The 13,028-nt window shown below is 42.0% G+C and overlaps 1 protein-coding gene across 3 annotated transcripts in view; it reads right to left on the minus strand.

Moving 5' to 3' along the window:
- The window catches only part of LOC8031537 (hemicentin-1), a 620,814-nt gene that overhangs the window by 409,385 nt on the left and 198,401 nt on the right, over positions 1–13,028 (minus strand). Inside the window, exon 1 of one of the 3 annotated variants that reach the window (XM_042288498.1) lies at positions 2,769–3,399. The exons of 1 other annotated variant lie outside the window; for it this stretch is intronic. In XM_042288498.1, the coding sequence (XP_042144432.1) occupies positions 2,769–3,039 (271 nt within the window). In that variant the 5' untranslated portion in view covers positions 3,040–3,399. Of the gene's footprint in view, positions 1–2,768; positions 3,400–13,028 lie in introns of those variants that run through there. One more of the 3 variants, XM_042288500.1, reaches the window with a different exon arrangement.

The raw sequence follows: 13,028 nt of genomic DNA on the forward strand, positions 1-13,028 counted from the left end.
ACGCACGCAGTCGAGTACATGTCCGCGACCAGGGTCTCGGAGAATACTAAACACTTCGACGCAGCTGGATGAAGCGCGCACGAACGCCTACGCAAAGCAACGCACTACTTTTGCTTTTGTATTCCTATTGCCTAGTATCGCTCGGTAGAAACTAGAGTAGCACGAAACTGGGACGCTTCAAAATTCATATAAGACTGCATTTCATAGATTCTGGCGCAAAAAGAAACAAATATAATTCATCGGTTATTTCGCGCTCATACAATCACCGTTTGAGCCAGCACTAGTGAATCGTGCAAAAACAGCACTTCCAGTGGGGTTTGGAAACAACTGTTTGGGATCGGGTATTGAAGTTGTCTAATATTCTTAGCTCAACAGCTGTTTTTGTGCGATGCTACGCGCATCGCACAAAATCAACCGGCGCTGCATCAGTCATTGGCGTGGGGTCAAAGTGTCTTTAGCTTTGAGAATAATTAGGTTCCTAATTATTATCCCTAACAATGTTTTGGTTAGTAAAAATATAGATGTGTTTCAAATTATGAGCTTGCTGACCGTCGTTCAAAAATACTAGACTAGACAGTTCAAGAAGTCTCGGAGCCCGTGTGAAGCGTGCAGATGAGAAAAAGTACCGCCTGTGCAAGACACCGACGCGCAACGCTGAAGCGAAAATGTGGAGGACCAGGTATGAAAAAGCAGCGCTAGGCGCGTTGCGTCTGTATGATATATTTAGGACATAGCGAAACAAAGCATCCAGCCCAAACGTTAATTCTTACAATTGATTGAATTTGATGTTTTAATTAATGCTTAATAAGTTTCGAATTAGAGCTGTATGTTTATTTTGACTACAGATGAAATTGACCATGCTAATCTATTTAAAAGTGTCATTATCTTCAGCTTTACTCACCCTAATAAATAGGTTCCTTTATAGTGACTAATAAAATACCATCTCATTTTTGTGCGGTGAGCAGTTTATCGGAGACAGTTTTGGCCGTTGATAGGTGAAGCCTTATATATTCGACGAAACACGTTTAATATATATATATAAATATATATATATATATATATATATATATATATATATATAGAGAGAGAGAGAGAGAGATTTTGTACCAAATTGAATGCCATATAAAAGCAGTTCACCTGTACTATCTTTCGTATAATATATAGGGCATCTTCAAGAACTTAAGTGAGTGCTAAAACAAAGGATTACATATTCCACCTCCTACTTAAAAAAAAAACAAAATGTAATGTGAAATCATGAGTGCATTGAGTAATTCCAGGAAAGCCACAAGGCGAGCAATCTCGGCATCTGCTCTTGCCCCTTGACTCGTGCAAACGTGTAACACCACAAATCTCTCCGAATCTTTTGGCGTTGTTTGTAGTAGACGGGGACGGCGCTTTGGCTTCCCTTTGATCTCTCTCAGGCGTTCAGACACAGACCGCTCCTCAATGGTCTCCCTCGCGCACCTTTAGAGACACCATTTCAAAATGAGAATGTCACTCAATCGAGTTGTCCGCGCTAGCTTCTGTAACAAACTCACTGAACTTTCACAATCAACAATATACACGTACGCAATTTGCCGCTGATGCGCCATAACCAAATTGTTTTAATGCCTCTTTCCCTCTGTCTTGAAGTACTATCTTATTTTGAATTCACGCAGGAAGCTTTAGATTGAACCTAGGATAAAGTTACTGATGCCTCTGTAATTGGTGTTCTCTTTTTTTTTATTAACACGAAAAGACCGCAAAGCACCTGGTAAGAAAGTTGTAAAATGAGATGTCGCAAAAGACGCCTCCAAGTGGAGAAACGTTGATGGAATATGTTTCTTTGCAAGTTACAGCATATTTATAAAATTAAATTGTAAAGAGATGTGGTTATTCCCTTTCTGGATGCCCCCCCCCCCCCCCCCCCCAAACCATTTTTTTTTTGAAAAGAGGATGTCGCGACGTCCATATTACTTTGATATTTGTAAGTGCGGAGGTGTAGGTGCAGGTAGGAGGTGATGAGATAGAATTTTAGAATGAAACTAGCAAGTGTCGCAGGGGCTGGAAGCACTACTTTCATTCAAGATTGATAGACGACGCGGGAACATAACTCTCTGGCTCGCGTGTAAAAGGTTTTAAACCGTCAGGCTTAAAAAGAAAAAAAAAGAAAACGTTACAGCTATGAAGTCAAGAGTGCCGTGCACTGTCTGTTGTCGGTAGAATGCATGCGTAAAAAGGAGATGCGGAGAGCCACTTAGCTTCATAACTATACCTATGGCCGATATCCTACATATTTATCCGATAAGCCAACGTAGAGTGTTTCTCCTGAGAGAGCGATATTTATAAAAGATGTGCTTCCTTTGCAGAAGAAACGTTCACCTATATATTTACGTAAAACCCACTACATCGTGTTCGCAATAATCTTAGAAATAAAACGGTTCAAATTGAGTGAGATGGCATAACATTGTTATGTTTTTATGCCAACGATAGGTTTCACGTCGTCGTCAGCACTTAACATCTCAATCAGTAGCTTAATTAACACGAATTATTGAATGGCATATTGAGAGCCTTCTGCCTTCCCGGCTCATTACAATACAATGTGATTTAAATATTTCACCCGACTTCCTCGTCCCCCGAGGGCACTCTAGACAGATCTGTACAAATAAAGAATTCTACGAACCTAACGGCTAGTCGTGCTCGGGACCAGAGTAGCTACATTTGCTTAAGCGTAGTCTCACCAACAGTCCGCTTGCAATCCTCAATGCCTTTGAAAATATCCAACTCACCTTCTTCTTCAGACGGCGGTGCAGTGACATCCGCAGTATGGGCCATCGCGACCGACACCATTCCAAGGACCACGACGCCGATCATCACGAGCCCTTTCCGGCCAGAAGCAGGACAGTAGCGCAGACACAGAAACGGAACCACGGGATACGCGGAAGCAAAAGACGACAACAACAACAGGCGCAGAGACGATAACGAGAACGACATCGAAGAGCGAAGGGCACCCTCCGCACCCAACTCGGGAATCCTCAACACTCCGCTAGACGTCAACATCCATTTCACACGTCACCGCCGATGTCGACGATGCTGCCGAAGTCGGGATGACAACTCCGCGTCAGAAAGGCAACGCGCGACCGTGGGTCCTAAGCGATGTTCAGGCAACTTCGTCCAGCGATGCGTGCAAATGCCGGCTTGTCGTTTCTGGCTTTGCCATGACGACGATACGAGACCGGGGGGCGCTGTCGCGCTTTCGTCTTCGTCGTCCGCTGAAGTCGTCCGTAGTAGCGCCGAGTTTGTAATCCAGTCGAGCTCTCGGCATCGCACAGGGACCGTCGTCGAAGGGACAAATCTCCCGCTCCGAGCGCGGGCGCTGGCGGAGGCTTGTGTTGGTGGATCGAAGGCGGCAGCGGTAGTGGGTCGGACCCACTGGCGAGCTCGGGGGAGAGCCGCGGCTGACAGGCCCACCGCGACCCCTGGCGACAGCGGGGAGCTCCAGGTCTGCCTGCCGGCTGCCAAGGTGCACCGGGCAAGGCCTCGAGGTCTACCAGGCTCCCACCGGGGTGGTTTTGTTCACTTCAGCCACCAGGGTCGCAGTAACTCTCTTTCTTTCCTCGTCGGACTTTTCGCCTGCGTCCAGCTAACTTTTTCTTTACACTTTGCTCACTGGGGACGACGGTCAAGGGCTTATTAATATTCCTTCCTCTCCATTATTCGCTTATGGGGGTTCGACAAATGCTGTTAGTGTAGTCTGAGGTCACTAGCTTCTTTATTACTAGCTTTACTGAAAGATAAGGAAACGATATCTGGTAAAATAATAAACTGGAAAGTGCTATTGCTCGTAATACGCTTAGAACTGCAGTGTGTTAATTATTATAAATGTTTTAGCAGAAAAGAAAGGTTCATCACTTACAGCTCGATATATTAGTTTACGTGTTAAGAGGCTAGCGTACTCTACCAGGCGAAGTCATCGGAGGTGCGATAATTGATTTGTAAGGTAGGACCCAGACGCTGTAACACTGGTGACACGCCGTGGAAAAGTCTTGGAGTTAATACGCAAAATAAAGTTCATTTGCATAATGTCCCTCGCGCTCTTTCTAGTCCAAGGGGCGTTATACTCAGTTTTATCATTACTTGGCTAACGGACCAGGGGACAGTGTCTGTGATTCAATCAGCGTGTCGGAATGAGGCACGTGACGGCGTATCGTCCGAGTGCTCTTCCTGCAGATAGTTGTCACATACTCGGTTGCAGGGTTTGGCAGTATCGCGATACAAATGTATCACGACAGTATTTCAGAAATACATTTCGTATCTGTATTTCTGTATCGCGATACATTTTTTCACCAGTATCTGTATTCCTGTATCGTGATACATCTTGAATGTTCCCTTGTATCGCGATACAATTAGGGTAAAATGTATTTCGTTACATTTCTTAAAAAATACTCCCCCCCCCCCCCCCCCCATCAAAAAAAAAAAAAAATCCGAACGCATTTTTTTTTTTTTTACTTCTGAGGGCATTAGGGTCTGGGAAATGCTGGGGCATCGTTACCATGCTGACCAAGGTTGCTTCCGATTCTCCAAACTATTTTTCTATGCGTGCTCTTCTTCCTTCTGAGAAGTGTTGCGTAGTCGGGGACTCGAACCAGGTGCCGTGCCAGGAGTGGAGTCAGAGCACCTTGTGCCGCAGGTCCTTAGGTAGGGGTTTCTTGAGTCATTGTTTGCTGACATCCCAAACCCGCTGCTAACCGTCTCTTTTGCCTTAGCATACACAGTACACCCAGCCCGCAAAGCTGAGTCACAGTGCGTTGCAGCACGAACCTGGTGGTGGTTGACTTGAAATAGTAAGATGACTGACGCAGTGAAGTTCAACAGATATTTGAATGCGGCTGCGGCTGCGCCCGTAATATTGCGCGGCTCAAGGGTACGTCATCAGCCGACGTGAAAGTAACCTGCCTCTCTGGTGATCCGAAAGCCAGGAAGGAGGTCAGACGTGGCCTCGCTGTGCCGACCCAGACGTCGTACACCCGCGACTCGTCTCGAGCGCGCTGTTTCTCGGAGAGCTCGCACCTGTGCCGGCAATATGAGATCGTAATCATTGAGGTCTCTATTTGGAGTATGCAATACGAAACTTGAGGACTGCAATCCATGCGTCGGTGGCGGAGAATCGGCAGGAAGGACCTTCACAACAGAGATGCCCCCGTATCGTTTTTTCAACCGCAACAGAAGATAAGACATGTGTTCCAGGATGCTTCAGGTGGTCCACTATTCTCGAAAATTGCAAATGACGCTGCCGGCACGATCTTCAACGAGGTAACCTACAACGAAAGTACGTACTCTCCTTTCACACAGCAGCGTGGTAAAGTTTTATGTTCAAGACCATACGGTCCACAACTACAGGTAAAGAATACCAATTCATTCCACCGTGACGTCATGTGATAAATGTTGACGGGGGCGTCCTTATTGGACAGGTGAGTGGTGACGCTTCGATGGGATTTAGGATGACACAGAATTTATGTAGAGGTCGAAGTCTTTTCGCATCCCTCGTCAGACAGACAGGATGTCAGGTAAGGGACCGGGGTCAGTCCTCGATGGAATGTTTTTTTGAACCCATTGAAGACTCCTCCTCGTCCTAAATCAATACCTTCAAGGCAAAGTGCCAAGCCTATGGGAAAGTAATTTCAGGATCAATCCACTTCAAACTTCAAACTTAATGTCCTTTGGCGTCTCAAACAAATTTGAAGAATCTATTGCAGTATCAGTATTTCTGTATTTGTATTTCTGCCCTCCCTAAAATGTATTCCTGTATTTGTATTTCCAAATACTTTTTGCCTCTATTTAAAATGTATTCCCGATACGTATCACGATATACTTTTACAGGTATATTTCAGTATCAGTATTTTAGCCACTATTTTATTGTATCCCAGTATTTGTATTTCTAAATACATTTCTGAGTACTTCTGCCCAACCCTGCTCGGTTCCGTCGCTCTGATTGATTTGAACGGTCTGTAGCCTTCTCTTTTTGTAAAGTTATCGGGAAAGAAAGGATACCGGTTATGCTGACGCGGCGCCTTCTTTGTATTTTGTGAATCGCGGATCCGAGGAACTGGTGTATAGTTTCGTGTGCTCTCGTGTCGTGCAAGTGGCCATGATTGGCGAAAACCGGTAGCCGGTGCTCTTTTAGCAATTCTTTGCTGATAAAACAAGAAAACAAAACTTCATGGAAAACTTATCCAGGCGTTCACTCTGATCGTCACTCTTCATCAAATACATTCAATAATCTCACTCTATGTCAGCCACAAGCACATGTGGTTTCCAGGGTACCTGTTAACTAGATTATTGTTAATAGTTATATTTTATCTTGAATAACAATAAAACTGGGGATGACAAAATTTGTCAAAAAGTCAAATGTCAAATTCAATGCGAATAAAGGAATTACTCGGAATGTCAGGGTGAAAAAAAAGTTATTATAGATAAGATGGATACAAAAAAAAACAAAAAACACCTTCATATGTTTATATTTTTGGCGTTAATCACCCCACTTAAACGACAAATTTAAGACACAGATCACGGGAGTTTACACGCATTCATGTGTGAATACATTACTCGCTGGACAAATGGACGGATCAGAAATCGGGTAAAGTCTTGCGGCATTTTTCCAGCTGGCACATCGCTCGACATCGTGGGGAGTGACGGGTGAGCAGAAAATGCGGGTTAAACTATAGCTGTTGCTGGTAGTTTGATAATAATTTGTCATATTACGGACGTAACAACTCAGGATAGGTCTCCATTGCACATAGCTGGCTGCAGGGGACTCAAGGATATTAAATTCAAAATGGCAACGTGCATCGCTTACAAGTTTCTCCTGAGTGCTTTCAAGAAGCTGGGAGCATGACCGCTTCGTTCAGGAAACACTAAGAAACAAACCGCTTTTCGTCGAAATGGTTCGTAGTCAAGTATTTTGAATGCAGAGGTTTATTTAGGTCAAACAGAAGGCTGGGGGGAGTACTATACCAAAGGTTTTGTCAGCAATACTGATATCCGATGTCTATCGAATTATTCAAGAACTCGAGTTAAAAATTCGGAAATTTGAATCGAACTTTTCAGATAATCAATATTCAATTCAAATTCAAATCTCGACTATTCGCACACGCCTACTGTTCAGACATTCACAAACAAAATTTGGCCCATCATCATAAAAATACGTAGGTTTCGTCGAAATTCAGATAGATTATGCAACCACTGCAATATACTTTAGTTAACGGTTATTATAGGGCAAACATACGTTTTAAAATAGTGCCTCACATGAGCCTATGGTCAATTTTATCTTGGAATATTTATGAACTCAAAAGTAGTCAAACAAATATTTCAGCGAGAGTCGACTCACAGATGTGACTGTCACAGATGTATTCCACTACATGTTTAAACAAGCTAAAAAACAAAAAAACAATCCCTACTCACTAAAAAAACTAGAGCCCAACCTCTCATTTACTCTATGAAAAATATAAAGACCTGAAAACGGCTAAATTAAACTTTTTGTTATAATGCCTGGGCGTTTATTATCGCGGGTGAATATAATGGAGGTTGTCGAGCAGAGGGAGAACAAAAGCTTACAAGGTAAAATTCTGCCGCTGCATGTGAATTTTACAAGGTTCGTAAAATGTTCCTATCTGGTTCAATACCTCGACCATTCATAAGCAAATGGGGTCATTTCGGCCTGCGAAAAAAAAAAGTGAAAGAAGTACCCTACTCTTACGTGCTGTACGCAGGTCTGTCACGGACGACGGTATTGTTTGGGTGGACAGCCTCGGAGTGTTCGATTCTTCCGAATCAAAGGCGTCATATTAATTTCACGAGGAAGCACCTTATGATTACGCTTAATTTTCCGACCTTGTTTTGGAAAATTTAACCTTTTCATTTTCCTGTGACGCATAATAAAACAAAAATAAAAAAAAGTAACGGACGTGTTTGTTGAATATTAAACAAATCTAATGACAAACAAATCTAATGAAGAGATACCTTCAACAGTTTTCGAAAACCTCACGGACAATTCAAGATATTAGCATTGCTGCTGCTGCGAGGATCGACTTAACGTCTACGAACATATTGCGCCAGACTATTGTGCTCATACACACGTCTCTCGATCTCCAGGTGGTACTCAGGATTGAGGTGCGGGGCCGACTACATAAAATACTGAAAAAAGAAAAACTGATATCAACGAAACGGAGTACGTGTTTTCAAACTCTTTTAATTTCAGTTGAGGTATATAATTTCTTGATCTCATTTTTTTTTCTTCAGTGAACGAATGGTAGCAGTACCGAACACGTGTGGCTGGGGTTAAGCGTACGTGGTGCCGAATATTGGCGGTCGGAAGCAAGCTAGAGTCATCGACAGCGTAAGAAATCCAAGGCGTGGCTTATTATGCTAATGTTAACCCTTGTTTCTTCGGTATTGGTTCGTCAGCGCCCTTATCAGAGAGCGCCACAATCTTGTTGGCTGCGAGGGGCCTATTTGTGTCACCAGCTTGTTGCTCGCCCTCCCGCGGCGGAAAGGGCTGCGCGGCGGTAAGGGTTGTGCGGTTCTCCTGCTCAAGGGGCACGGTGGAACCGCTCGTGATCGTGGCTCGCGAAATATAATTTGAATTAATTTCCGAAAACAAAAAACACGCTTCACTGTCCCAATGTAGTGCTGCAGTCGGTAAAAGATTGCACCATATTAAAGAGTTTTAGAATTTGCATATCGAAGCAAGCGCAAGCGCTGTGTGTTTGCGTTAGAGTTGCGCGTTCCTTGCTGTGCATGCCTGTCGTCGCAATGCTCCAATCCGAAACCGCAATTTTGCGCTCCGGGCACGCGCGGTGTAGAACACGCAACGCTAACGCGAACATACAGTGCTTGCGTTCGCTCGTATACGCAATACTAAAACACGCTACCGTATCACCTGTTTCCAACACCCACGAAACGTGCTGCAGTGAGCAGGCGTGCAAGCGGGTAGGCGTTCCTTCCAACTGGACAAGCTGAAATTGGTAAAAGGACGCGGTGCGTAAAAGTGAAAAAGGTTAAATGTTCAAAAAAAAAAAAAAAAAGGTGGTAACTAAAAAGAAAAAAAAAAAAACATCTTGTTTTATTTTTTCTGTGTGTGTGTGTGGGGGGGGGGGGGGGGGAGGGGGAATTTCGTTTTGAACGATTGGCGGTGACTTTGAAAGTTTTGCCGATTGTGAGAAGCCGGGACTTTGATAGCACCACATGCTTCCCCCACAATTAATGTAATTTTGCATGAATTACTCCGACTAGCTGGAATGTTCTGATTTATTTTAGTCTATATTTTTATAACTTGTCAAGTAAAAATACTGCAATTAAGAGCAGTGAAGATAATTTGTACACTTTTGATTGCCACACTTGTTCGCGCGTTTGAAATTAGATGATAGGTAACAAAGTATATCAGAGCTTGAAAAACTACGTATAAAGATTTTTTAATGGTATTACTATTAATAATACAAATTCCGGCAATGAAGGCCCCCAGTAAACGCCACGATTGCAAAATTACCCTCTTTAACCATAATACACTCTAAAAATGTCTGTAAGTCTACTTTCCCGCACAATAATAATAATAATAATAATAATAATATTTTATTTCCATCACACTCGATGGTGGCGACCAAGGGAAAAAGCTGCATACACAGCTTGACGAGCCCTTGACCGCCTACAGTGCACGGCGACGGAACACAACAGGAAAAAAAAAAAAAAAAAAAAAAAACATACATACACACAGAGGTTGCAACACGCAAAAATTCACCATGGCAGATAAAGCAATATAATCAATACGAGAACAGTGTTTTAACTAGGTATCATGACCACCCATAATATATAATGAACGGATTTCCCCTATTGAAATTTTATTCCAGTCCAAGTTTTTCGATTCGTAAAGATTTAATAAATTAGGAATATTGTGCCTCAGCATTTGAGTGCCATAATTTGTTCTTGGCGTGACCACCCCCCAACATTCAGCGCCACGAGTAGGATAAGTAATAATATTTTTTGAGAGGCGGCCAAGGGTTACTAGAAAGTTTGTGTTCCTAATTAGTTCTATCTTAAGGCTTGTACTGAGCCTGTAAGCATACAAAATGTGTACATTGATAATGCGGAACTTTTTGAATAGGTCGGATGTATGCGATTGAAATAGGACATCGGCTATGGCTCTTATTGCTTTTTTTTGTAACAAATGTATCCTTTCAAGATTCGTTGAAATGGTGGTACCCCAAACTAAATTACAATAATTTAAGTGCGAGTAGAACAAGGAATTATAAACTAGTAACTTGACGTGTATCGGTAAGGTATAACGATGGCGGTTTAACATGCCGACAGTTCTAGACAGTTTTGTAATAAGGTAGTCAACATGTTCATCCCACGACATATTATCCGAAAAAATTACGCCTAGAATTTTGAAGGAATTTACAATCTCAATCTTGGTTGAATCTAAACTAAGATCTCTCGTAGTGTTGATTATTTTATTTTTAGGGCGAAAAAGCACTGCTTTTGATTTTTCTGTGTTTATTTGAAGTAAATTATATGTTCTCCACAAATTCAACCCGGAGAGCATTCGGTTCGCCTTATCAAATAATAAGTCGGTATTTTCTGCAGAGAAAAATATACTTGTGTCGTCAGCATAATTTACAAATTTCGCTTCTGAATCTATATTGATTATGTCATTTATGTATATATTAAAGAGAAAGGGACCCAATATACTACCTTGTGGTACACCAGAGTGAATAGGCTTGGTAACAGAGGAGATTCCATTGATAGAGACGTATTGCGATCGATGCTCCAGATATGACTTTATTAGCTGCAAGGCATGCCCTCGGAAACCGTAAGTGTCTAATTTTGCTAGAAGTATTTTATGATTAAGGCAGTCAAACGCCTTTGAGAAGTCGACAAACACACCGAGAACCAGTCTTCTTTCTTCGAAGTTTTGGAGAATAAATTCTTTTATAGATAATAAGGCAGCCTCGGTAGACCTATTTTTCATAAATCCAAACTGTGAGGTATTTATTAAGTTATGTTTGTTTGAAAACGCCATTATTCGAGTATAAATGATTTTTTCGAGAGCTTTAGAGAAAACTGGGAGTATAGAAACAGGCCGATAATTCCCCATTTCGTTTACGCTTCCTTTTTTATGCAATACGAACACCTTAGCTATCTGCATTTTCTTTGGAAATACGCTCGTGGATAAAGAGAGGTTAAAACATGAGATAACGCCGGCGCTATCAAGTGAACAACGTACTTGACGGGTCTTATCTGAATGCCATCCACGTCACAGCTTCCACTATTGTTTAGTTGTAAAATTATGGAAATTACTTCTGGTTCGACCACCGGCTCTAAAAATATGGAGTCATTGTTTCTTTTGTCGCTAAAAGCAGAAGAATATAGAGTGTCATCATTACTTGCAATATTGATAAAATGCTCGTTAAAGGCATTTGCTAAAGAACATCCGGTAAGTTCAGTACCGTTGAAAAAGATGTTGTCGATAGAGTTTGAGGGTCGTTTACGATTGAGAAGGGAATTTAACTCTTTCCACATGGCGTCCGTACGTCCTTGTGCTGCTTTAAACACATCAAAATAATAGCTCTCTCTGGCGCGCCTTAATTCCTTGGTTAAATCATTGCGGTACTTCTTAAATTGCTTCAGATCATTCTGGTCTCTAGATTTGGCGAACCGACCATATATGGTCGGTTCGCCAAATGCTAGGTAAGATTCGTACAAAAAATGTTCTGTATACAGAACATTTTTTGCTAGGTAAGATTCGTACAAAAAATGTTCTGTATACAGAACATTTTTTGTACGAATCTTACCTAGCAAGTCTCGTGTTATCCAAGGCTTCCTTATCTGTTTTGATATTCTAATGGACTTAAAAGGAAAATACGCGTTATACAGTTCATGAAATAACTCCATAAATACATTGTAAGCCCCGTCGGCAGTATTTTCTTGTAATACCCTATCCCAGTTTGCGTTTGAAATGGCGACTCGAAAACGGTCAAGTTCATCGGGAGTTATTTTTTGAATCGTTGTTCGTTGCGATTTACTGGCTTTTCTCGGAACACTTTTTAGAGCGATAAATACTGGGAGGTGGTCACTCAAGGCACATCCAATGACACCAGCTTTTATACAGTCGGTTGAGTAATTCGAAATAAACAAATCTATGAGTGTCTGAGATCGGCATGTAACACGTGTAGGTCTAGTGATAGCGTTTGTACAACCATTTGTGTTGATTAACAAGTCTAGCGTTCTTTTCGCATTTGTATCTATTGACATATCAATGTTAAAATCGCCGCCGCAAACAACTGTGCACTTTTCCTTATTAACAAACGACAAAAATAATTAAAAAAACTTTAAAAAACACTTCGAGGTCACCCTTAGGTGGTCGGTACATGACAGCATAAATATTTTGATTGCTACGTAGACATAGCGCTTCGTAATCAGGAGTGATACAGCTAAAATCGCTAACAAGTTCACACGCCGGGTCTTTTGTTAGGATAGACAAACCACCACCACGTTTAGTTGTACGATTAATGTAAAAGGATCGATACAAAGGCAATCTTAAGACGTCCTCTTCATCCGTATACCAAGTCTCAGATAGCATTATAACCTCGAATAAAAAATCAAATTGACTAAAAAGTAACTCAAGGTCGACAGCTTTATTTTTGGCCGACTGTACATTTAGGTGAAAGCATGTCATACTTGAGATATATTCTTTACCAAGGTGGCCTTTCAGGTTTTGCGGGAGTACAAAAACGTCATTAGCCATTGCAAAAAAACAACAACAAAAAAAAACAACGAACAGCCACAGAAGATCTAATCTTATTCGATTTTGAATACTCGGAGAGCCAATCAGCGCAATACTCGGAGAGCCAATCAGCGCAACTTACAGAGGCAGCACAGCGAATGACGATGCCGAAACATATGTTAAGACGAAAAAATGCAGTCTGAGTTGTGACATTAAGCAATGCAAAACGTCACGCTTGCATTGCTTAATGTCACAACTCAGTCTGCGTGTT

Source organism: Ixodes scapularis, unplaced genomic scaffold (assembly GCF_016920785.2).
Source record: "Ixodes scapularis isolate PalLabHiFi unplaced genomic scaffold, ASM1692078v2 PGA_scaffold0__279_contigs__length_252992795, whole genome shotgun sequence".
Taxonomy (NCBI): domain Eukaryota; kingdom Metazoa; phylum Arthropoda; class Arachnida; order Ixodida; family Ixodidae; genus Ixodes; species Ixodes scapularis.